Source organism: Mauremys mutica, chromosome 3 (genome assembly GCF_020497125.1).
Source record: "Mauremys mutica isolate MM-2020 ecotype Southern chromosome 3, ASM2049712v1, whole genome shotgun sequence".
Taxonomy (NCBI): Eukaryota; Metazoa; Chordata; order Testudines; family Geoemydidae; genus Mauremys; species Mauremys mutica.
Window position 1 is genome coordinate 56,456,764 of NC_059074.1, and position 25,866 is coordinate 56,482,629.

The following is a 25,866-nucleotide window of genomic DNA, read 5'->3' on the forward strand; positions in this document are numbered from 1 at the left end:
CCTTCCTGAGGGTCAGGCTCAGGAGTTTGGCACCCTGTTAAAGGAAGGTACCATGGCAGCCAGATGTTCCCTGCAGATGGCATGGGACTCCGCAGCGAGGATGTAGCATCAGCTGTGGTCATGCAACTCAGCTTCTGGCTCCAGGTGACAGGCCTCTCCCAGGAGATGCAGGCCTCAGTTCAGGACCTCCCTGTTGATGGAGTTGGGCTGTTCTCTGATCAGATGGACACCAGGCTACACGGGTTGAAGGACCCTAAAGCTACCCTTCGCTCGTTGAGCATGCATACCCCGCAGTCTGCCAGAAAGCGATTCCGGCTTCTGCCACCGTCAAGGCCTTGGCAAGCCCATCAGGGATTTGTAAGAAGAAGCGATGCTGGGTTTAGCCATCGCCGCCCTTCTTCCTCCCACTTGCCAGCCAAGGCCAGACCCGCTAAGTACCTGGGGGGCCAAAAGCGATCATTTTGAGGGTGCACTCGGTAGCAATGCCCCAATCATCCAGACGGATCCTGCCCATCCTTTCCTCAACTGCCTTTCTCCCTACCGCTCGACCTGGTCGCGGGTTACGTCAGACCGCTGGGTCCTGGACATAGTAGCTCCAGGCTATCCCCTGCAGTTTTTGGAAACCATTCCTTCCCGCCCCTTGCTTCCCCGTCCCTCTTCAGGGACCCCTGTCATGAACAACTCCTGGTTCAGGAGGTCAACAAACTCCTGCAGTTGGGGACTGTGGAGATGGTTCCTCAGGAAATGGAAGGAAGAGGATTCTACTCCTGATACTTCCTCATCCCGAAGGTCAAGGGAGGCCTTAGACCCATCTTGGACCTGCATGGCCTCAACAAGTCTCTCAAGAAGTTGAAGTTCTGCATTGTCTCCCTGGCCTCCATTATCCCCTCTCTGGATCCGGGAGACTGGTATGCCACTCTCGATTTAAAGGATGCTTACTTCCATGTCTCCATATTCCCAGGACACAGACATTTCCTGCGTTTCATAGTGGCCGGGCACTACTTACAGTTCACAGTGCTACCCTTTGACCTGTCCTCAGCTCCCAGGGTGTTCATGAAATGCATGATGCCGGTAGCAGTGTACCTCAGACGTTCAGGGGTCCAGATCTTTCCGTCCCTAGACGAATGGCTCATCAAGGGCAGGTCTCCGGAGCAGGTGCAAAGAAGCCTCAATCTGATGCGTTCCACCTGCAGCAACCTGGGTCTGTTAATAAACATAGAAAAGTCCATGTTAATGCTGGTCCAGCACTTAGAGTTTATCCGAGTGGTTCTCGACACCATGCAAGCCAGGGCCTTCCTTCTGGAAGCACGCTTTCAGGCCATGTCAGATCTCATTGCCCACATAAGGAAGCACCCGATCATCATGCTGCATGCACATACATGGTCAGTCAAGCCCGGCTTCATCTGCAACCCCTGCAGACGTGGCTGGCAATGGTTTATGTTCCCAGCAGGCACCCCCTAGACCGAGTGGTCATGGTACTGAACCATGTCCTCTTGTCCATGGACTGGTGGCTAGCCCCCAAGTCAGTGCTGCAGGGAGTTCCCTTTGAGTCCCCATCACCATTGCTCACCCTAGTCTTGGATGTGTCGTATCTGGGCTGGAGGGCCTAGCTGGGCGAGCTCAACACCCAAGGCTGCTGACTGCAGCACAATATAGCCCTTCATATCAATGTCAGGGAGCTCACGGTGGTGCTCCTGGCCTGTCAGGCATTCTTGCCCCACCTGAGAGGCAAGGTGATGCAAGTCCTCACGGACAATATGGCCGCAATGTATTGCATCAACAGGTAGGGCTGCACCAGGCCTTCAACCCTGTGTTGGGAGAAGCTCAGCCTCTGGAACTTTTGTGTGCGGTATGTCATCCATCTGGTGGCCGCCCACGTACCTCCATGGTCGGGAATGCTGATGTATGCCTTTCTGCCAGTGCCGTTTATCCACTGAGTCCTGCTAAAGGTAAAGCAAGAAAAAGCATCTGTCATCCTCATATCCCTGGACTCACCAGCACTGGTTTGGAATGCTGCTGAGTCTTTCGGTGACCAATCTGCTGCAGTTACCTCTCCCAAAACCACAGCAATCTGCTGTACCTGAACCTGGCATTGCTTCACCTGATGGTGTAGCTGCTGCATGGCTAAGTACAGATGGGCAGGAGGGCCGCCACGTGGTCGTACATTCATACAGTCGCGTCACACTGTGCGCTGACCCAGCAGCCTCAAGATGACGCTGGCTTTGGCAGAGCAGTGCTACAAGATGCACGATTGTGAACTCTGAACCCGCCTCCATTGATAATACTTTCAAGTCACCTTTAATGGAATTGACATGAGCACGCACTCAAAGAAAAATGGTTACCTACCTTTTGTAACTGTTGTTCTTCGAGATGTATTGTTCATGTCCATTCCATTACCCGCCCTCCTGCCTCTCTGTCAGAGTTGTTGGCAAGAAGGAACTGAGAGGGTGTGGGCCGGCAGCGCCTGATATACCACAGCATGAGCACGGCACACTAGACAGTGCCACAGCCAGCCCTACAGGTACCACTAACACAAAAATCTCCGACAGCTGCGCACGTGGGCACGCACACACCTAGAATGGAATGGACATGAGCAACACTTCTCAAATAACAACAGTTACAAAAGGTAGGTAACTGGGTTGGGTTTTTTTGTTTTGGGTTTTGTTTTGTTTTTTTGCAGTTATAGCCTTTCCCACAGTTCATTATGTCTGCACACTTACCAATGACAATTTAAATCCCAGTCAGAAATTCATTATGATTTCAATTAATTCAGCAAAACATCACAAATCACAAGGGTCTTTATAGTGAAGCTCTAATTATAGTGATTAATAAGCTCTAACTCACTGGAAAAGACGGTTGCTCACCTTTGTAACTGTTGTTCTTCGAGATGTGTTGCTCATATCCATTCCAGTTAGGTGTGCGCGCGCCGCGTGCACGTTCATCGGAGGATTTTTACCCTAGCAACCCCCGGTGGGTCGGCTGGGTCACCCCCTGGAGTGGCGCCTCCATGGCGCCGGATATATACCCCTGCCGACCTGACCGCTCCTCAGTTCCTTCTTGCCGGTTACTCCAACAGTGGGGAAGGAGGGCGGGTTTGGAATGGATATGAGCAACACATCTCGAAGAACAACAGTTACAAAGGTGAGTAACCGTCTTTTCTTCTTCAAGTGCTTGCTCATATCCATTCCAGTTAGGTGATTCCCAAGCCTTAATTAGGCAGTGGGGTCGGAGTGAGATGTCGCAGAGTGTAATACTGCGGAGCCAAAGGCTGCGTCATCTCTGGACTGCTGAACCAGGGCATAGTGAGAGGCGAAGGTATGGACCGAGGACCAGGTAGCTGTGTGACATCTCGTGGATGGGCACGTGAGCCAGGAAAGCAGCGGCTGAAGCTTGAGCCCTGGTAGAGTGGGCAGTGAGGTGGCTCGACGGAACATGAGCCAAGTCGTAACAGGTGTGGATGCAAGATGTTACCCAGGATGAAATCCTCTGTGAGGAAACGGGTAGGCCCTTCATATGCTCTGCCACTGCGACGAAGAGTTGGGGGTTCTGCGGAAGGGCTTTGTCCGCTCGATATAAAAAGCGAGTGCTCTACGGACGTCTAGGAAGTGCAGTTGTTGCTCTCTGCGCAATGAACGTGGCTTCGGGAAGAAGACCGGAAGGAAGATCTCCTGGTTAACATGGAAGGCCGATACCACTTTGGGGAGAAAGGCTGAGTGTGGTCGCAACTGCACCTTGTCCTTGTGGAACACCGTATAAGGAGGGTCCTCCATGAGAGCCCGAAACTCGTCTTGCCGATGTGATGGCCATGAGGAAGGCGGTTTTCCAGGACAGGTAGAGAAGGGAGCAAGTTGCTAATGGCTCGAATGGGGCCGACATAAGTCTGGTAAGAACCAGGTTGAGGTCCCAGGTCGGGGCGGGGTGGCGTACCTGGGGGTATAGGCACTCCAAGCCCTTGAGGAATCTAGATACCATAGGATGCGAAAACACCAAGCGGCCATTCTCCCCTGGGTGGAAGGTAGTGATGGCCGCCAAGTGCACCGTCAAAGATGACACCGCTAGGCCCTGTTGCTTAAGAGACCAGAGGTACCTTGGTTCTGGCCCCCTTGGTTGCCTGATTGCCTCCGGCGACTGGTTCTACCCCGCCTTCTAGCAAAGTCCTGTCTCTGTCTGGGCTGAGGGTAAGAGCGGTGTGGCTGGGGGCGGAAGGGCCTGCGCTGGGTCACTGGCATGTGCCTGCCTAGTGAGCGCATAATGACCCTGTTATCTTTTAGGCTTTGCAGCCTAGGGTCTGTCTTATCAGAGAACAGGCCTTGCCCTTCAAAGGGGAGGTCCTGGATTGTATGTTGGAGCTCCGGGGGGAGGCCCGAGACTTGCAGCCATGAGATACGCCTCATAGTAACCCCAGAGGCTAGGGTCCTGGCCGCTGAGTCCGCGGCGTCCAGGGAAGCCTGGAGGGAAGTTCTAGCGACCTTTTTTCCCTCGTCCAGGATGGCCGCAAATTCCTGTCGGGAGTCCTGCGGGAGCAACTCCTTGAATTTGTCCGCTGCTGCCCAGGTATTATAGTTATAGCGGCTAAGGAGGGCTTGTTGATTAGCCACACGGAGTTGGAGTGCCCCTGCAGAATAGACTTTGAGCCCCAGCAAGTCCATGCGCCTCGCGTCCTTTGATTTCGGGGCTGGAGCCTGCTGGCTATGGCGCTCTCTCTCGTTGACCGACTGGACAACTAGGGAGCAAGGAAGGGGATGGACGTATAAATATTCATAGCCCTTGGAGGGCACCAGGTATTTACATTCCACTCCGCGGGCAGCAGGTGGGACAGAGGCCGGAGACTGCCAGATCGTGTTGGCATTGGCCTGGATCGTCCGTATAAAGGGGAGGGCCACTCTCGTGGGGGCATCAGATGATAAGATGTCCACCACGGGGTCCTCTACCTCTGGGACCTCCTCGACTTGCAAGTTCATATTCTGTGCCACACACCGGAGGAGGTCCTGGTGGGCCCTCAGGTCGATTGGTGGAGGGCCTACAGTCAACATTCCAGCTACTGCCTTGTCAGGGGAGGAGGATGAGGAGAGACCTGGGACAAGTGTGTCAGTCGAGGGCTCTTCTTGCTGGACAGGCTCTGTCTCCCGTGGGATCTGGGAATCCTGAGGCTGGACCGACACTTCCTCCGAAGCAGAAGGAGGAGGGCGGCTTATCGTGGCTTCCAGCACCCGGTGTTCTGATGTGGCAGAACGCAATGGACCTGGATGCGCACTTTGGGCCTGATGATATGCCCAAGGTGTCCAGAATGCCCACTGTTGAGGACCGTGATCCTGAGCCTGGGGCTCATGGAATATCGCAGCGGGTACATCGGTGTCCTTGTCTTGGGCATACGCACTGTCTGCCTGCGAAGACACGGATGGGTGCCGGGACGGCCAGGGAGGAGCTGAAAGACCCTGGTACGAGCCCCTTTCTCTCGCCATTGGTGATCTCCTCGGCACCGGGGATCAGTACCTGGAGTCATACCGGTGCCGAGAGCGAGACCGGGACCTGCGACCAGCGCGGTGCCGGGAGGTCAACCTGGATCTCGAAGGTCTGCGGCGGGAATGGCTGCGAGAGTTGCGGTGCCGAGAGCTGGAACGGTACCGAGAGTACTGGGCCGGAGGTCGAGATGTTGATCTATGCCGCAAGTATGACCGGTACCGAATGGGCGAGCGGTGCTGGGACTGCGAGCGGCGTCGGGACCGTGATCGTCGATGAGACCGCGAACGGCGCCGGGACCTGGATCATGATCGGTGCCGGTCTGCCGAGTCAACTGAAGGAGGCCTCATTATGGCTGGCTTGCCTCTGGAGTGTAATACCCGCACCGGCGGTGCCGAGGGTTGAGGCAGGACAGACTCAGTCATGGCAATGAGGTCCCTGGCTGTGGAGAATGTCTCCGGTGTAGAGGGGACCGTAAGCTCAACGACAGGCCTCAGCGGGGAACTCTCAGGGACCAGACTCGACGGCCCCCGTGGGACCGGAGTCAACGGTACTGCAGCATTTGGTGCCTCAGCAGGTGCAGGTGCCGGGTGGTCCGAACGGGGCTGCATCTGTGGCGCCGAAGGCACAGAGGTAGAGGACTTCGATCTCTTCTGCTTCGGGGAGAGAGATCGGTGCCGAGCAGGACCCTGCGCCGGAGATGGCCGGTGCCACGGTGTTTTGGCGGTGCTGGCACGGTCCGGTGCCGGAGGAGCGCTGCTAGCAGTGTGCTCAGCGGTCGGTGCTGAGGACGGAGGGTTCAAAGCTGCCTCTATGAGGAGATTCTTTAGGCGAAAGTCTCTCTCTTTCTTTGTCCTTGGCTTAAATGCCTTGCAAATACGGCACTTATCTGTAATGTGCGATTCCCCGAGGCACTTTAGACAAGAGTCATGGGGATCGCTTGCAGGCATCGGCTTATGACAGGCCGAGCACAGTTTGAACCCCGGTGAACCGGGCATGGGCCCCAGCACCGGGCGCGGGGAAGGGGCTAATGCCCAAACCCCGCTGAACTATATACACTAACTATTTAAGAACTATCAAATTAACTATTACTATACTATACTATACTATAACTATATACAACAAAGATAGCGAAGAGATAAGGAGTAGCTAGGGAAGTGGAGGACAGCAAAGCCGCGCTCCACTGTTCCAACGACCGACACGGGCGGTAAGAAGGAACTGAGGAGCGGTTGGGTCGGCAGGGGTATATATCCGGCGCCATGGAGGCGCCACTCCAGGGGGCAACCCAGCCGACCCACCGGGGGTTGCTAGAGTAAAAATCTTCCGACGAACGTGCACACGCACACCTAACTGGAATGGATATGAGCAAGCACTCGAAGAAGAAATCAGAGATTTGGAGGTCAAATGCCTGATAAAAAGAGATCTCTAACTTCCTGCTGTACATCCTTCCCTTTCTCTATGTCCTTTTTATCATGCAGTCTTTAAGTATCTGTGCTTACTCCTACAATGTACAATTACAATTTTACTGTGAGTGAGTAATGTTTCAAATCTCTGTATAGTTAACTAATACTTCATTTCATTGCATCCTATTAATCCAACTAATACACTTGTTTACTTTGCTCTTATTACTGTACATTCAGGATTTCATCCAAAAAATTAATAAATTCTTTGTACTAGTCACTTCCAATTGTGTAACTTAACATTAATTTTAAGTGGTGCAGCAAGGAGAGTCATTGACCCTTAAGGGCCATCATTTGTTCATGAGCAGTCCAAATGCATGACTTGCTGCATTCTGTTCCACAGCTTAAGTTCAGCAGACTAATAACAAATATATTAAGTCATTTTTAAAGATTTAATTCCTTCATACAAAACAAATCAAGTGACATCTCAGCCAGGAACACCCAAGGCCTGATTAAAGCTGTTGCTGGCTGAAACATTGACCTTTGCTTTGTTTTGTTTGCAAGGAAATAAATCATTAAAAACAACTTCTTCTATCTGCTATTATTTTGATGAACTGAAACTGTGGAACACACCAAGTCCAGAAAAACACATGCACTTAATTTCTCACAGTTTTGCCATCAAGGTCAAATACCAAATCTGTTCAAATGTCTACTGTATTTCTTTTCTCTAATTTGTGCCTGGTATATTGAGTCTATATATTCCTTATTACAATATCATGAAAATGGCACATAAATATCCCATTGATTTATTATCACCTGACTCAGTAGAAACTGTGTTGATATGATATATTTCTTTCCCTTCCCTTTTAGTGTGCACTAGAGCAGGAGTGGCCAAAATATGGCCTATGGGGCAAATGCAGCCCACAGAGTTCTGCAATGCATCATATTGCTACACTCAGTTTAATAGGGAGGCATGTCCCATTGAGAACACAAGTCAAATTCCAGTGCAGCTCCCATTTGGGCACAGCTTTTAGATACTTGCTGTACTGAATGCTAATTTGTATTCAGCTCCCCTTAACATTTCATTGAACTACTAAGGTTTAGCAACTTTTTTCTCTTTATAATATAACTCCTGTTAGCCTATTTATATCTATATTGTGTCCCTTCTACCCTGTTTCATATGTTACACCCTCTACAACAGTGGTGGGCAAACTTTTTGGCCTGAGGGCTACATTGGGGAATAGAAATTGTATGGTAGGCCATGAATGCTCACAAAATTGGGGTTGGGGTGCGGGAGGGGGTAGGGCTCTGGTTTGGGGGTGCAGGCTCTGGGGTGGGGCTGGGGATGAGGAGTTTGGGGTGTAGGAGGGTGCTCTGGGCTGGGACTGAGGGATTCAGAGGGCGGGAGGGGGATCAGGGCTGGGGCAGGGGTGCAGGAAAGGGATGAGAGATTTGGGGTGCAGGAGGGTGCTCTGTGCTGGGATTGAGGAGTTTGGAGCATGGGGAGAGGCTCAGGGGGTGCAGGCTCTGAGCAGCGTTTACCTCAAGCAGCTCCTGGAAGCAGTGGCATGTCCCTTTTCCGGCCCCTACGCATGGAGTGGCCCCCGACCCTTGGAGTGGGGACATGCGGCTGCTTCTGGGAGCTGCGCAGTGCGGCCCCCAACCCAGCACCCCAGCTGGAGCACCGGAGCAGGGCCAAACCACATGGTGCAGCCCCCGACCTGGGGTCATGGCAGGAGCTCTTGGGCCAGCTTAAAACAGCTCACGGGCCATAGTTTGTCCACCCCTGCTCTACAACCTGCTTGTATTAGGGTCTGCTGTAAGTCTTCACTAGAGAAAGAGAGGGGAAGATTAGGCTTTCTGTGGTTCTAGTCATTTAATAGTTTGGCCTGATCCCATGTGACTTTAGGCAAGTCATTCAGTCTCAGTCTCTTGGATCCCCATCATCAAATGTGGATAATAGTCCTTCTACCTCATTGAGTGTTGTGAGGATTAATTAGATTGTGAGGTGCTCAGATACTATGGCAGAGGGGAACATAAAAGTGTGATCGATTTGATAGAAAGAAAACTATTAGGCTCTTGATCAGGCATAACCACCCAAGAACTTTTAATTTTATTTTCATCTATTTTAGAGAGAGACCATGTTTTGAAACCCAGTAATGCTTGGTGTAATCCTTCTGTATGGTCTTTTAGTTCATTCTTGTACATCAACATTTTTTTCAGGGGTGCTGGAACCATTTGTATAGTAGGGGTGCTGAGAGCTGTTCAACCAAACTGTAAACTCTGTATATGATGTAAACCACTTCAAGCCAGTGGGAACGGCAGCATCCCCACTTACAGCACCTATGATTTTCTTTGTCATTGAATGTAAACATTACAACAGATGAAAAGAGAATATGGTCTCCTTTGTTTTTCAAAGAAAGCATCAGCTTCTGAATTATTTTCCAAATATGATTCCCTCTCCAAATGGACATTCAGTGTCATTCAGGAGAGAAGTTTCTTCCCAACATTCTTGATTGAGTTTTCACATTGATTGATTAATATAGAATAACAATCTTCTCTATCAAGTATCAGAGGGGTAGCCGTGTTAGTCTGGATCTGTAAAAGCAGCAAAGAGTCCTGTGGCACCTTATAGACTAACAGACGTATTCTCTATGCTTCTTATTTTGAATAGGGAGATCAAGGTATTCCAGGGGACAGAGGTCCACAAGGTGAAAGAGGAAAATCTGGCCTTCCAGGAGAAAAGGGGGGTATAGGACCTTCTGGACCACCAGGAGACAGGGGCTATCCAGGATCACCAGGTCATCAGGGTTCCCCAGGTTCCCCAGGTCCTCCAGGTTTTCCGGTAAGAAAATAAAGTGCTTTGGTTGGTTGCTGGGGGAACCTAGAGAAGTAAACATTGTGCGTTCTGGGGAGCAGAAATGAATCCATACTTATCCAGTACAATACATCACAAATACTAAAGTTACTTTGAGCTGTCTAATTGTTCAGTTATCAAATGAAAAAAAATCAGTGCAAGCAATCAAGCCATCATTTTTAATTTTCTTTTTTTTTTGTTAGTGTTCCATACCTGAACTGTGGTAGTCTCTGCTACACTGAAAATAGCTTAAGGTCAATTAATTAAATTTTGCTTTTGACAAATTGGATAGATGATTACACTATACAATTAGTTTTGTATGTGAAGCATTGTAAAATAAAGACCTAAAATACAAGTGAAAGTATGTAAGAAAGAAACACATCCCAACACTCTCCCCAGAAATTAGTACCTAAAAATAACACTAAATACTTCCTAACACTGCATTTCTTCATTCACACGCCTTCTGTTTTTTCCACACACATACCTTTGTGCTCTGAATATTTATTAACTTGGAAGACACAATCATTCAGATAATGGATATTTCACCCTGCTGTGGTTTGAGTTATTCATCATATCAGCATTGATGATGCTACTTTTATGCAAAAAACAAACAACAATAACAAAAATAGTCCCCAACCAAGATTAGTGCATCATTTTGCTACATGCTACACGAACACAGAACAAGAGACAGTCCCTCCCCCCAAGAGTTGACAATCTAAATAGACAAGCAACATACAAAGGGTGAGAATGATAAAACTACATTATTGGACATCTTTAGAAAGTCTTTCACAGATCTGATAGTGACAAATTTGTGCTAAAACATATGACAAAAAACGTGCTTATTTTAATGATATAATCTGAACATGTTGCTGCTTATTTCATAGGATCAGTAATTGTTCATAATATTATAGTGTACCTGCAATAAACAGCCTTTGCAGCTAATTAAATGCCTTAACTTCTCTCAGTGTTTAATCTCCAGCAAAAGCTTTATGTGCTTTCCTTTGTATACTCAATGCAACTACACGATCCCTTGATTAAATTTATCTATTCAGCAGCATCAGATATGCTGCTTTCAGAATGTTCTGTTTCCACATTTGTAGATTACTGATGTGTGTCCCCTGTTGGTTTTTCCATCAGGCTGACACAGTTTCATTTGAAGAAATGAAAAAATACATCAAACAAGAGGTTCTTAGAGTTTTTGAAGGTAAGGAAATGAAATGTTGTACAACTAAATGTAAATCTTATCTTCTGTTCTAGATGTTTACTTCCGTATAGTCTTTGTGTACCTTTTCTAAACAATTGTGCAAGGACATCCTTTCTGCTTGATTGATTATTTACACTTAGGTATAATAAAAGTGAAAGTCTATCTAATAAAATCATATTCAAACAAATAACTGTTACTGCATGTTCAAAAATCTGTTAACCAGAACATGCAATACAGTTTAGCATTAAAAAACAAAGATTGTTCAAAATGTTAATAGTAATAGCAAAAGTAAAAAAATAAATAATAGTTGGAATGTGAAGGGCCTGATCCCACAGAGGTAAAATTCCCATTGTCTTCTTGCATTAACTGGACAACGTTTAGGATTGTGCAATTTTATTTCCAACTAATTCAGAAGCTCCCCATTAACTGTGTATTGATTTAAAAGAAAACAGTTCATATACGTTGTTAATGAAGCCACAGCTTCTCTTAAATTACATTAACTGCCATTAGCTTTAAATCAAAAGCAGTTTCAAGAACAATGTAGCATTTATTAAATTTAATTATTTTCCCTTGAATCTTAGATGGTAAAGGTATAGCTATTAAATGAAGGTTGTTAGTAGTTATGGGTGGCTTTTAAGTGAAGATATGGTATTTACATTTTTATTCTTATTCTGCCATGCTCTGATACGTAAACTGTGTTCTGTGTTTCCAGATTCTTACATCCTGCTGATTTCTCAGTTTCTCATTGCTTGTACTTTTTGCCTTATATTCCTTATTTTTCTCACAAAAATTTCAATTGTGTTAGGGTTGTGTAACTTCCTTTACATCTCATTGGAAGACTTTCAATTATGTGCTTTGATTGGTTCATCACGTTCATTAAGGCACAATTCCAGTCATTCTGTATTTATTGTAGCCCTTTTTCTTAAGTAATGAACCATTGTCCTGCTTGTTTTTTCACTGTTAAAGACGGGTGAACTCATTTGGGTAAAATAAAAATATATAATTACCCCAAAGATTAACCCAAAATGCAAATATAGGCCAAACTGCAGCTGGGTTGAGGTTCACTTTAAAAAACAAACAAAAAAAAAACCCTATTTTTCATGTTATACACATCTATCCTTATTGTTTCTAGTCAGGGCTGGAAGCAGAAGCACCAAATAGCATGAATAGCTTTAACATTTCTGACCTAGCCCAAAGCAGGTAGGGAGGAACTCAGAACGCTAGGATTTTACATCAGTTTTGGGCAGTAGTGGCATAACTCTGAGGTCAATGAGCATGGCCAAAGCTGCAATCAGATTTTTCCGTGTCACTGTTCAGGCTCTGGAGCAGTCCGGGGCATGGCTACGTTCTCCTTTCCCTCCCTCAGACTGCATTGCCCATCCCAGAGTGGTCAGCATCTCTCTCTCTCTCTCTGGCCTTATCTACACCACAGTTTTGTCACCAAAAGGCAGATTTTGGCAACAGAACAGTGCAGGTGTACACACTGCAATGCCACTTTTGGCAACAAAACTCTTCAGTTTCAGCGACAAAACCACCTTGACTAGAGGCATAAAGCTTTTTGCGGCAAACTTAAAGCGACAAAGCATTAGTATAGACCAGGCCTGCACAACATACGGCCCACGGGCCGTATGCCCAGAGCTGCGAGCAGCCCAGAGCCCTTTGAATCCTGGCCGCGGCTGAGATTTAAAGGGCTCAGGGCTCCCCGCAGCTGGGGCAGCCCAGAGCCCTTTGATTCCCGGCCACGGCTGGGATTTAAAGGGCTCGGGCTTCCCTCATCAGCAGGAGCTCTGGGCCCTTTAAATTCCTGCCCCAGCCCCGCAAAGCTCCGGGTTCCCCCAGCCGCCGGAGCCCCGGGCCCTTTAATTTGCCCCTGAGGGCTCTCAGCCACCTCTTTAGCTGGGAGCCCCTGGTTGATTTAAAATCAAGTATCACCTCCCCACCCACAACCTTCCTTTTTGGCCCACAGCTGTTTTAGTGGGGCGGCGCTGGGGAAGGAGGGTTTGTTTCTGCAGGGCTGGGCGGCGCTGGGGCGGGGTGTTTCCATGGGGCCGGGAGGTGCTGGGGGTGGGTGTTTCCGCAAGGCCGGGAGGTTTCAGCCCTCAGCTGTTTTCTTTGGAGTAATGTGGCCCTCGCCGCTTTACTAGTTGTGCAGGCCTGGTGTAGACATTTGTGTAGAGCAAATCATTAATGTGGAATGTTTCTCTCTTCTGCACTACGAACACAGAGGCAGGCAGGCAGGGGTGGATGTGTGTGTGCATGTGAGAGACTGCTGTGCTGTACAGAGTTAGGGAGGGAGGCGGGGGCTCATGTCAGGATGTCCCTCTCTCCTCTCCCTCCCTCCCCCAGGACTGGCTGCTTCCTGCGGCTGTCTGCACTTAGAGACGGCATGCCGACACACTCACTCTCCCCCTACACATACTCCCGCAACCGTGGGTGGCGGGTATAATAGGCCAGAGGAGGCTAAGTCTCCATTAACCCAGGCCCATGCTTCACACTGAGGCCCCGCCCTCACTCCTCTTCTCCCCCTAAGCTGGCAGCAGAGTGCATTCACTCTGGGCCGGCAGCTAGGGTGGCTCAGGCCAGCCTGGGGGTTGGGCTGGTGCTTGGGCCAGCTGGTGTGCATAGAGTGGGCCAGCTGGTAGCTCGGGGGAGGTTTGACTGGGGCTCCTCCGGCCGTGGGGTGGGGAGTTTGGGGCTCCAGCGGGGAGGGAGGAAGGGACAGGGCATAGGCAGGGCCTTGGGCAGAAGGGGCAGGCCCAGGGGTCTACTTCGTGCACCGCCTATGCCTTCAATATACACTTTGTCTCTCTCACATACACACTTCCCACTCTCTCTCACACTCCCCCAACACACACACTGTCTGTCTCTCCTCCCACCCCCACCTCCCCACACACGTTCCCTGTCACACACTTCCCCCCTCCCCCATTTCAGTTGAAAAGCAACTGGCAGTCTAGTAAGATGCCTATGGAACAATGGGATTGAAAAACCTGCATCATGTGATGCTGTGCCTGCCCCATGAGGCAGTGCAAACCCTTCCCAAAACACCCTGCGGCCAATTGCACAGTGGGATAGCTACCCACAGTGCACTGCTCTCTGTGTCAATGCAAGAGCTGCTAGTGTGAATGCACTCTGCTGACACAAGGAGCATAGTGTGGACATGCAACAGCAGTTTAATTAAAGTGCTTTAATTAAAGCAGCATAACTTTTGGTGACAAAACTCTGCATTGTAGACATTCTCACTCTCACTCACACTAAAGGTTTTGATGGGAGGCCTGGACGTTGTTAAGGAGGCACAGAAAGCCTATTCTCCCACAATACATTCATCCCTGTTTTATACAGCTAAAAGGTTTGGGTATTTACTGCCACCTGCTAACCAAAGACACTCTTCTAATAACCTGCAAAATCTTCCAGTGAGATAGTCTGTCTCCTTCATATTAACTCTTAGAGTCATAGGCAGCCATCTAGTTAGGGTTGCCAACTTTCTAATCACACAAAACCGAACACCCTAACCTCGCTCCTTCCCCAAGGCCCCACCCCTTACTTTCTACATTCCCCCTCCCTCGGTGGCTCGCTCTCCCCCACCATCACTCACTTTCACTGGGGTGGGGCAGGGGATTGGGGTGCGGGAGTGGGTGAGGGCTCTATCTGGGGGTGCAGGCTCCGGGGTGGAGCCAGAAATGAGGGGTTCAAAGTGTTGGAAGGGGCTGGCGCAGGGAGTTGAGGTGCAGGGCGGGGTGAGGGCTCTGGGGTGGGGCTGGGGATGAGGAGTTTTACAGTGCAGGAGGGGGCTGCAGGCTGGGGGTGTGCTGAGGGATTCAGTGTGTGGGAGGGGGCTGCAGGTTGAGGCAGGAGGTTGGGCTGTGGGAGAGGGTACAGGCTCTGGGCTGGGGGTGTGAGCTCTGGGGTGGGCCATGGATGAGGGGTTTGGGGTGCAGAATGGGGCTCTGTGCTATGGCAGGGGGTCAGGGTGCAAAGGGGGTGAGGGCTCTGGGCTGGGGCAGGGGTTTGGGGTGCAGGATGGGGCTCTGGGTTTTGGGGGGTCTCAGGGCTGGGGCAGGGGGTTGGGCCTTGGGATTACCGTGGGCAGTGGTGCTGTAGGGCTAAGGCAGGCTCCCTGCCTGTCCAGGCACTGCACTGCTCCCGGGAAGTGGCCAGCAGGTCCAGCTTCTCATGGGGGGCCAGGAGACTCTACGCGCTGCTCTCGCCCGCAGGCACCGCCCCCCCATTGGTTCCCGGCCAATGGGATTGCGGAGCTGGTGCTCGGAGCGGAGGTAGTGCGCAGAGCCCCATGGCTTCCCTGCCTAGGAGCCAGACCTGCTGGCCGCTTCCAGGGCGCAGTGCAGTGCCTGGACAGCTAGGGACTAGCTTGCCTTAGACCTGCGGCACTGCTGACCGGACTTTTAAAGGCCCGGTCAGCGGTGCTGACCAGAGCCACCAGGGTCCTTTTCGACCGGTCTTTCCAGTCGAAAACCAGACACCTGGCAACCCTACATTTAATGCACACATTTCTGGCCACTCACAGACTGGTTTAAACTGGATTGCAATCAACCTGCTAAGACAGCTGGGATGGAAAGTATATAGAAATATTTAAAATTATTCAATTAGAGCCATGCCCATTTATTTGGGCATTTTTATCTGTGTTATAAAACTCATGAAATTACATGTATTATGATTATATTAATAAAGTAAGTTGGTTCTCATAACCAATGTTTGTAATTAAACTACATAATACTTGAACGTATAAGTATCTTGACTACCATGTGCAAAACAATATATGATATAGCAAGTGGATGAGAATAATGTTTGTTAAAAACTGTCGTTATTAATCTTTGTAATAAAACTACTCTAAAAGGAGAAACATAATAACTTATAAATATGTAAAGTATTTTAAACCAAAATTATTTACATATTGCCAAATGTATTAAGATATATTTAAATAGATATTGTGACAAAGTTCCTCCTCTGCCTTGGTGGGTCCTGCACTTATTGGCAGATTTGCTCACCTCAGAGATTCATGGCAGCCCTCAGTTTGGCTACTTTTGCTAGTGGCTCAAACCTGCCATTCACTCAGCTAACTGCGTCACTGGCCAGCATGGGGAAAAGGGAGAAGAACAATCCCTGCCATCTCTGCTGATCCACCTAGTGGATCAGGGGACAGGCCAGGGACCTTCCCCTCTGGTGGGACCCACAGTCCAGGTCAACGCCTCTTGTATGCAATAGGGAGGGAGAAATGGGGGAAACTCGGGCCCGCCCTTTACTCCGAGTTCCAGCTGTTTCCTGTAACAGCTGCATGACAGCTACAACTCCCTGGGCTACTTCCCCATGGCCTCCTCCAAACACCTTCTATATACTCACCACAGGACCTTTCTCCTGATGCCAGATAGCATTTGTACTCCTCAGTCCGCCAGTAGCATGCCCTCTCACTTCCCACTCCTTGCATGCCCCTCACTGACTGAAGTGAGGTCCTTTTTAAACCAGGTGCCCTGATTAGCCTGCCTGTCTTAGTTGATTCTACCAGCTTCTTAATTGGCTTCAGGTGTCCTAATTAGCCTGCTTGCCGTAATTGGTTCCAGCAAGTTCTTGATTGTTCTGGAACCCACTCCTGTTACCTTACCCAGGGAAAAGGGACCTGCTTAATCTGGGGCTAATATATCTGCCTTCTACACTCTCCTGTAGCCATCTGGCCCGACCCTGTCACAATATATGTAAAATAATAATTAGATTTAACTATTAGCTAAAATTGTTTTAACTATTAGTTATAACTCTTAGCTAGTTTAACATTAAACTTCAACCGTAATAATGTATATAGTATATCACATGTATGAAAGATAATCTAGAAATGTATTTAAGCTTTACTTTTTGCACAGGTGTCTCATTCCAAAATATCTATTTAATTGTCCTTTCTCCATAAATATATTAGCCTAAAGAGTTATAATGTCAGTTCTTTAGAAAAGATATACATACTATTATGCATGTTAACTGCTTTTCTGCATGCTATGTGTTTCAGATGGAATTGTGTCATGTTAATTTCAGTCCTTGGTGTTGAAATATACATTGATACTATCTTTACTCTTTGACATGTTTCCTTATTTATGTCTCCTCTTTACTTAAGAAATATTAAACCATTCCTAAAAGGAGTTGAGATATTGGCTCAAGGCAATAATTAATGTATATTATTTGTGAGTGTTCAGCCTCTGTCATGAATTCCCAAAATATTTGCAAATTGTGAATGTTTCATGAATTGAGGCGAGTTTATTCAGCCATTAATTCTTACAGCAATGTAGTCATTTGCTGTTCTATTTAAAAAGTTAGTTTTCTAGTCGGGAAGCAGAAGTAATGCCATGTCATTTTGGCAGATCTCTTCACAGCATGAACAATGATAACCAAATAGTCAAAGCAAACCATTAATGACAACTAATAGTTTGAAAAATATTTGTAGAAGCTATTCATCACATATATACAAATAGTAGACATACTTGAAAAAATCAGGACTGGTTTATGAAAAATTCACTTACCAAAAAAGAATTATTATTCAAACAAATACATCAATCAACTCTAGCATGTACACTAACTTCTCTGACCTTATTGTGAATACTCTGCTGTTTGTATTCACAGCTGGCACTAGTTTTGGTGTGGACGTTGAACACCAATAAGGCCTGTTTGTTTGTTTGTTTGTTCCTGTTTGAGGAATAAATTAGTATACCCTTAAGAGAGAATTTTCCTGTTCCCAGTCCTCAGTGGAAACTTACTTTCCATCTGTACCTTCTCTTCCCCCTCTCCCCCACAATCAGTTGGCTCTGCTTGGTTTATGATGGCTTGATATAGGTCCCTCCTTCCCTTCTGCCATAATGGTTACTGCAGAGCAAAGTTAGGGTTAAATGTTCAGCCTTCAAAGCCCTGCAAAGCTCAGGAATCAAACCTGTCCCTCTAAGGGTCTGTCTACACTACAAGAGTAGTTCGATTTAACTTAGGTCGAATTTGTGGATTCGACCTTATGAAGTCAAATTTGTGTATCCACACTAAGGACACTAATTCGACTTTGTGAGTCCACACTAACGGGGCAAGCGTCAACATTGGAAGCGGTGCATTCTGGGCAGCTATCCCACAGTTCCCGCAGTCCCCGCTTCCCATTGGAATGCTGGGTAGATCCCCCAATGCCTGCTGGGGGAAAAATGTGTCGAGGGTGGTTTTGGGTAACCGTCGTCATTCAACCGTCACTCCCGCCCTCCCTCCCTGAAAGCGCCAGCGGGAAATCTGTTAGCGCACTTTTCTGGTCAGTGACAGCACGGACGCCACAGCACTGCGAGCATGGAGCCCGCTGCAATCATCGCTGCACTTATGGCCGTTGTCAACTCCTCGCACCTTATCGTCCACCTCTTCCACAGTCAGCTGCTGAGAAATCGGGCGAGGAGGCTCCGGCAGCGCAGTGAGGACATGAAGTGTCAGAGTGGCACAGACCTCTCACAAAGCACGGGACCCCGCGCCGCGGAGATCATGGTGGCAATGGGTCACGTTCATGCTATGGGACGGCGATTCTGGGCCCGGGAAACAAGCACGGACTGGTGAGACCACATAGTGCTGCAGGTCTGGGATGAATCACAGTGGCTGCGAAACTTCAGGATGCGTAAGGGCACTTTCCTTGAACTGTGTGACTTGCTGGCCCCTGCCCTGAAGCGCCAGGACACCCGGATGCGAGCAGCCCTGAGTGTGCAGAAGCGAGTGGCCATAGCCCTCTGGAAACTTGCAACACCAGACAGCTACCGGTCAGTAGCGAACCACTTTGGCATGGGCAAATCTACCGTGGGGGTTGCTGTGATGCAAGTAGCCCACGCAATCGTTGACCTACTGCTCTCAAAGGTAGTGACCCTGGGAAACGTCCAGGTCATCATAGATGGCTTCGCCGCGATGGGATTCCCAAACTGCGGTGGGGCTATAGATGGGACTCACATCCCTATCCTGGGACCGGCCCACCAGGCCAGCCAGTATATTAACCGAAAGGGCTACTTTTCAATGGTGCTGCAAGCACTGGTGGACCATAGGGGACGTTTTACCAACATCTACGTCGGGTGGCCGGGCAAGGTTCATGACGCGCGTGTTTTCAGGAACTCTTGTCTGTTTAGACGCCTGCAGGAAGGTAGTTTCTTCCCGGACCACAAAATAACTGTTGGGGATGTGGAGATGCCTACAGTGATCCTCGGGGACCCAGCCTACCCGCTAATGCCCTGGCTCATGAAGCCCTACACAGGCGCCCTGTACAGTGACAAGGAGCTCTTCAACTACCGGCTGAGCAAGTGCAGAATGGTGGTGGAGTGTGCTTTCGGACGTCTCAAGGGGAGATGGAGGAGCTTACTGACTCGCTCAGATCTCAGTGAAACCAATATCCCCATTGTTATTGCAGCTTGCTGTGTGCTCCACAATCTCTGTGAGAGCAAGGGGGAGACCTTTATGGCGGGATGGGAGGTTGAGGCAAATCGCCTGGCTGCTGATTACGCTCAGCCAGACACCCGTGCGATTAGAAGAGCCCAGCGGGAAGCGCTGTGCATCCGGGAGGCTTTGAAAGCTAGGTTCCTCAGAGAGCAGGGTAACCTATGACTGTCCAGTCTCTTTACAGAGAAGCTGAACCTGCCCCTGTTTCAGTTACTATTGACTTTTTTCAGCGGTTACATACCCCATTCACCAGGTTTCCCCCCTTCCAACAGACGTTTAAAAATAAAGTTATTGGAACATTTTTAATTAACAAATTTTCTTTACTAACGAATTCGCGTTAAAGGGTTCAAACAGGGACGCAGACTGTGGTGGGTACGGTGTGCAGTGATGTACAGACCACTTCTACACTCGAGGAATGACAGGCTCCTGCTCCTACAGCAGTCTCTGGGGGGAAGACGGTTACAGGAGGGTGTGCAGGAAGGGGTGGGTTTGCAGGAAGGGGTGAGGGGTGTGTGGGAAGGGTGAGTAGGTGTAGGGGGATGATGGCTCTGCCTGGGGCTCAGGGCATCGGAGAGGCTCATGGCTAGGGTGGAAGGGCATGGTAAGGGCAGCCTGCCTTGCCATTTGTGGATGCCAGGCGCTCGGACCCTGGGGCAGCATACACCTCCCAGACTGACCTGGGACAGCAGACACCTCCCAGAGTGACCCGGGTGCCTAGTGACTGCACTCTGTGTGTGACCTGCTGTTGATCCTGCCCCCATGTCTGTACCCTGGTAATGGTGGCTGTCCTATGCAATTAACAAACCCCTATCTCCCCTTCACAAAAAATCTTCTGCAAAGAAACATGACGGAAACAGTAATGAACAGCAAACTATTTTTAATACTCAACTACACAGTTGGGGGATGAAACTGGGATTTTGGATTGGGTGAGCCAGGAAGGGAAGCAATTCTCATACTTTAGGGAATGAGAGCTGTTTGTTACATGAGCGCTCTGCTGGGGTGGAGTGACAGTTTTCACGGCCCCTAGTGCCCCTCCTTCTTGTGATTTTGGGTGAGGGGGGGACAGGACTTTGTGGCGGGGGAGGGTGGTTGCAGATACAGTTCAGGGGGGCTCTCTGCTCCTGCCTGCGGTCCTGCAGAACATCCACAAGGCGCCGGAGCGTGTCCGTTTGCTCCCTCATTAGTCCAAGCAGCGTTTGAGTCGCCTGCTGGTCTTCCTGCCGCCACCTGTCCTCCCGTTCGCTGTGTGAGCGCTGCTGCTGAGAGAGGGTCTCCCTCCACTGGCTCTGCTGGGCCGCCTCGGCTCTGGAGCAGGCCATCAGTTCAGCGAACATCTCGTCCCGAGTCTTTTTCTTTCGCCGCCTAATCTGCGCCAGCCTCTGTGAGGGGGATGCCGGGGCAGGTCGGGAAACAGCCACAGCTGTGTGATGGGAAAAAGGAAGTGATTTCCTTGCAAAGATACATGTTTGCGAACACTGAACACAGTCTAGTCTGTCTCTGTGAACAAGACCATACACGGCACCTATCTCATGCGCTCTCAGGACAAGTTCGAATTTTCGGCATTCGCTTTCATTGCCTGGGGTCTTGCACTGGAGATCAGACAAGCGGGGCAGGACAGCAGAATCCGTGTAGCAGCCAGGCCTGGTAAGCCGTAAACTTTAGGCTACTTAACAGTTAATGGATAGCAGTGCCCTCCTGCTGCAGGCAATCTGGAAAGCATAAAGTCTGACCCTGTTCTAGCCCCTCGCGGCTGTCCCCGGGAAAGATCCCTGTATGCTTTCCCTCTGCAGCCTCCACCACGTGGCTATTAAACGACGGTCATTGTTATGCAAAGGAAAAGTCAAGCATTCACAATAGTAACATTACACTAATTCCCCTAATTAGATGCAGCAGTCACCGAGCGAGATCACCCTGAGGCGGGTCACTAAGAGAGACAGAGCGCGCATGCTGCGTGAATCCCTGCACAGACCAGGGCCCTATGCTGCCATGCTCATCGAGGCAATGCTCCCACTGTACCTGAGGATAGCCTGGCGCGGAAGAATGTGCTTCCACGGAGCACCCAATAAGGCACCTCTCTCCAGGAACCTCCTGCGGAGGCTTTTCGAGTACCTCTACGAGAGCTTCGTGGAACTCTCCCAAGAGGATTTCTGTTCTATCCCTATATGTATTGACCTTCTTTTCATATAGTTTTTATTCCTGTTTTTTAAAAAATAAATGTTTACATGTTTATAGCACTTACCGACTGATCCTTCCCCTGATTCTGAGTCCGGGTTAACGGCCGGGGAGGGTTGGTAGGGGATCTCTGTGAGGCTGATGAAGAGATCCTGGCTGTCGGGGAAAGCAGTATTGTAAGCACTGTCGCCTGCCTCGTCCTCCACAAACCCTTCCTCATCTTCCCCATCCACGAACATCGCCGAGAAACTGCCCCTCGACACTATCCCATCCTCAGAGTCCACAGTCACTGGTGGGGCACTGGTGGCAGACCCACCGAGAATGGCATGCAGTGCCTCGTAGAAGCGGCATGTCTGGGGCTGGGCTCCGGAGCGTCCGTTTGCCGCTTTGATTTTTTGGTAGCCTTGTCTGAGGTCCTTGATTTTCACGCGGCACTGCGTTGCATCCCGGCTGTATCCTCTGAGTGCCAAGGCTTTGGAGACCTTCTCGTAGGTCTTTGCATTCCGTTTTTTGGAGCGCAGCTCCGAAAGCACAGACTCATCGCCCCACACAGCGATCAGATCCAAGACTTCCCGGTCAGTCCATGCTGGGGCCCTCTTTCTACTCTGAGATTGCATGGACCCCTCTGCTGGAGAGCTCTGCATCGTTGCCAGTGCTGCTGAGCTCGCCCCGATGTCCAACCAGGAATTGAGATTCAAAATGGCCAGACAGGAAAAGGAATTCAAATTCGTCAGGGTGGAGTACCGAATTCGAACTAACGAGCCCTCTAGGTCGAACTAATTAGCTTCCTGGTGTGGACGGTTGCACGGTTAAATCGAATTAACGCTGCTAAATTCGACATAAACTCCTAGTGTAGACCAGGCCTAACATGTCAGTCCAAGCACTAACAGCTGGGCCAAACTTATGCAGAATAATATTTAGTGTGTTACAAGACTGGTGTAAGCCTGTTTCTGTAGTCACTCTGTAAGTGGAACTCCCACCAATGAGAATGGGAGTCCTGTACTTGGAGTGGCTACAGGATCAGGCCCTATATTTGTGTGTTGTCATTCTTGCACAGAAATATTAAAAAAGCAGAACTTGCATGCTATAGAAAGCCATTTGTGCACATGTTTTTCTATGAAGAACACCCAGCACCATAAATACAGTGATTTGGAGTCATTCATATGCATGGAACCCCACAGTTGTGTTTCAAAATAGAATTGTACGTTACCTGTTCTCTGCTCCATTTTTCACCTTAATATTTTATTTTCTGCCCATGCGGCTCTTTATTCAAATTCTCTGATGAATGGAATTCAAGCCCAGAAATATTCTGACTTTGAGTTAAAGTTTTGAATCCACAACATTAGAATGGATTCAGAATTATACAGTAACAATCTTTGACTACATCTAAAGAGTTAATAAGGCAGCCACACGTGGATTATATTGTCCCTAAACCTCCAATTACCAGGAGCTGGGACTGGACAACAGGTGATGGATCACTCAAAATTGCCCAGTTCTGTTCATTCCCTCTGAAGTATTTGGCACTGGCCACTGTCAGAGACAGTATATTGAGCTAGATGGACCATTGGTCTGATTCTCATGTAATATTAATATTTTTAATTGAAAATCTTTGCAGCAGACATGGTTGTAATTGGGAAATTGCCCAACCACCGTAAGCAGTTTCTTTGCCACTCCAACAACTAGTCCAAAAGCTAAATCCTGAATATGCCACTTCCAAGTCCTGTATCTCAGAGGCAGTGAGCCAGCAAGACTTAGTGGAATGCATATCTCAATGGTTTTTCTTCATTAATGAAGTCAGCATTTCCTCGTTCTCCACACACTGGGAAATGGGTTACTTGCACCCTCCCTGACAAGTCAAGTGTCTGACAACTTTGACTTGGCTCTGCTTTTAACTGTGATCACTTTTAGGTTTGACACCTTCAGACACTCCATCAGGTGTAACCATAGAGGGAAACCATAGAGGGAAGGTAACCATAGAGGGAAATTCACCCCAGCGCAGAGGGCAGCCAGTACAAGGATGTGTAGAATTTAAGTCCAACTTAAGCCCTGTTTTTGTACCTTAAGTGGAATTATAGATCTTGTGTGGACTCTCTGCACAGGAGTGAATTTCATTCTCTTTATATACTGTTCTGTAGCCATGTATCCGTATACTTCCATCACCAGGAGACGGTGGGAACTGTAAATAGTAAAAATATATATATATACAGCAGAATATGAGTGTTAGTGCTTATTCATTAGTGCTCAACTCTGGGAGGTATAAGCACTCCTGCCGTTAATGTCAAAGGGGTTGAAGGTTCTCAGTGCTTACAGGAGTATCCAGCACCTTGTAAGATCAAGGTATTATCTATTTAAAGGATTAGCTAAAGTCACTTCTGATAACTAGTTCTGGATTAGTCTGGAAATTGAGGCTGGTGTTTTAGTGATTTTCATATGTTGTGCTACCAAATCTCTTACACATTTTCTTTTCTATGTCCTTTGTTAATGAAGAGAGGATGGCTCAGTTTGTATCCCAACTGAAGCTTCCAGCTGCAATGTTAGCTTCCCACGGTCATGGGAAACCAGGTCCACCAGGAAAAGATGGATTACCAGGGCCACCAGGAGAACCTGGACCTCAAGGTAGGGTTTCTAATAAAATGTTCATAGGTATCGTGCTTTTAGTCTTCATATACTTGCTAATGATAGTTAAATTAGAACTACATATCTAGCTTCCTAATGATTAACTTTTAAAACCATACTACTGCATTTCCAGAGTAGATCTATAAATTAACCCATAGCAAATGTGTGGTATTTCCCTATTAAAAATGCCTAATCAATGCATTTTATTCTAATAAATGATAAGCTATCTGTCAGTATCTAAACTTTATCTAAACCTGCTATAGAAGTGATTTCACATGGAAGAAAAACTATACCAGTGCTCAATTGTAGCTCTTAACATATCTGATGCACATTTCTAGTAACCAGGTTATCTCCTGAGAAGCAAAGATTTGAGCTCTAAGTCTGAGTTCTTGCAGTTCTGATCCAGAGACAACACTGATGAGAAAAGACCGAGGGAAAGAATATTCCCCATATAATGTATCTCTCTTACAGTGAAGTCATTTATTTTCACAAAACAGTTTCACAGTAATTGGATTTTCACTAAATTCAAAACTGCAAATTGCACAGTGCAGTGCACTGAAACAATTTGGGACCTTGATTCTACTGTACCATCCTTCACCATAGAAGTAGTTTCACAGAAACTGAGTTCATTATAATTGAATTCTCCTGTATTTCATCACAAACCACACTAGCATGGGAAATTAATAGGAAAAGAATGGCAGAAGAATTTATAAAATACATAAAAATGATTTGGGGATAGTATATAATTTACAATATATGTATAGGTAGTTCTTTATTATTATCTTTTGTTAGTTTGGTCTGCTCTGGAGTCAGAGCAAGTCAGACTGGAATGAAGAACATGAAAGCATATCTGAAGATGTATGGAATGGAGAGCTAAAAGAAGAGTAAAGACTAATAACACTGATAAGAGCAAACCCTTGATTGAAGCTTGAAAAATGTGATGAGCTCAGAATAAGAAGAATAAACAAGAATAAAGGCTCAAGGAAGGCAATAAAAGGGATTAGAGTTTTGCAACAGTGACTTGTTAATTTTCTAAGTATTCAGATCACTGTAAATGGTCAACTTTAATGCCACTGTTAGATTGTTCAATGAGATTGTACCTGGTGGATACTCTCAGAAGTAGCAAACCGTAATATGAATTACTTCAAGTTAGTGAGTTTCAAGAAGTGAAGATGGTAGCTATACGTATAGAAAAAATAAGCTTATTTTTGGTGCTTTATTCTTAAGTAAAAGTAGTTCCCCATTGACACAGGATTCCGACATACTTTACCCTTCATTTCAGTACACAGTTTCAGTATGTAAAATAACAAGGCTTGAGCTAAATGAGAGGCATTCCCACCTCTGATGCATAAGAAAATAGACGTGTTGATATAAAATTGCACTTTAAAGGAAAGAAAAAGCAAAAGTTTGACCTGCCTACCTACCCCTACATCAGTAGTGGGAAACCAGAGAGAGGACACAAGCATTAGATGTCCTTCCCTCTATGCCTGTTCATTTCATTCTTGGGTGCAGGCAACAAAATTTAAAATACTGAGCAATCAGAGACAATAAAAAATGTAGTAGACAGACTCTTCAGGGAAGCATGTAACATACATGTATGTCTAGTCTCAGCAAGGTAGCATGTTATGTGCATGTGTGTCTAGGTTCAACAGGGTATGTTCATGTGCACACCTGGTATACCAGAGAGATAATATGCACTGGGTTGGTTATTTTAAACTGTAGTTCTGCCA

The 25,866-nt window shown here is 47.9% G+C and overlaps 1 protein-coding gene across 1 annotated transcript in view; it reads left to right on the forward strand.

Moving 5' to 3' along the window:
- The window catches only part of COL19A1 (collagen type XIX alpha 1 chain), a 332,926-nt gene that overhangs the window by 302,141 nt on the left and 4,919 nt on the right, over positions 1-25,866 (forward strand). Inside the window, 3 exon segments of the mRNA XM_045008597.1 lie at positions 9,535-9,705; positions 10,855-10,921; positions 24,008-24,136. Coding sequence (XP_044864532.1) covers positions 9,535-9,705; positions 10,855-10,921; positions 24,008-24,136 — 367 coding nt within the window.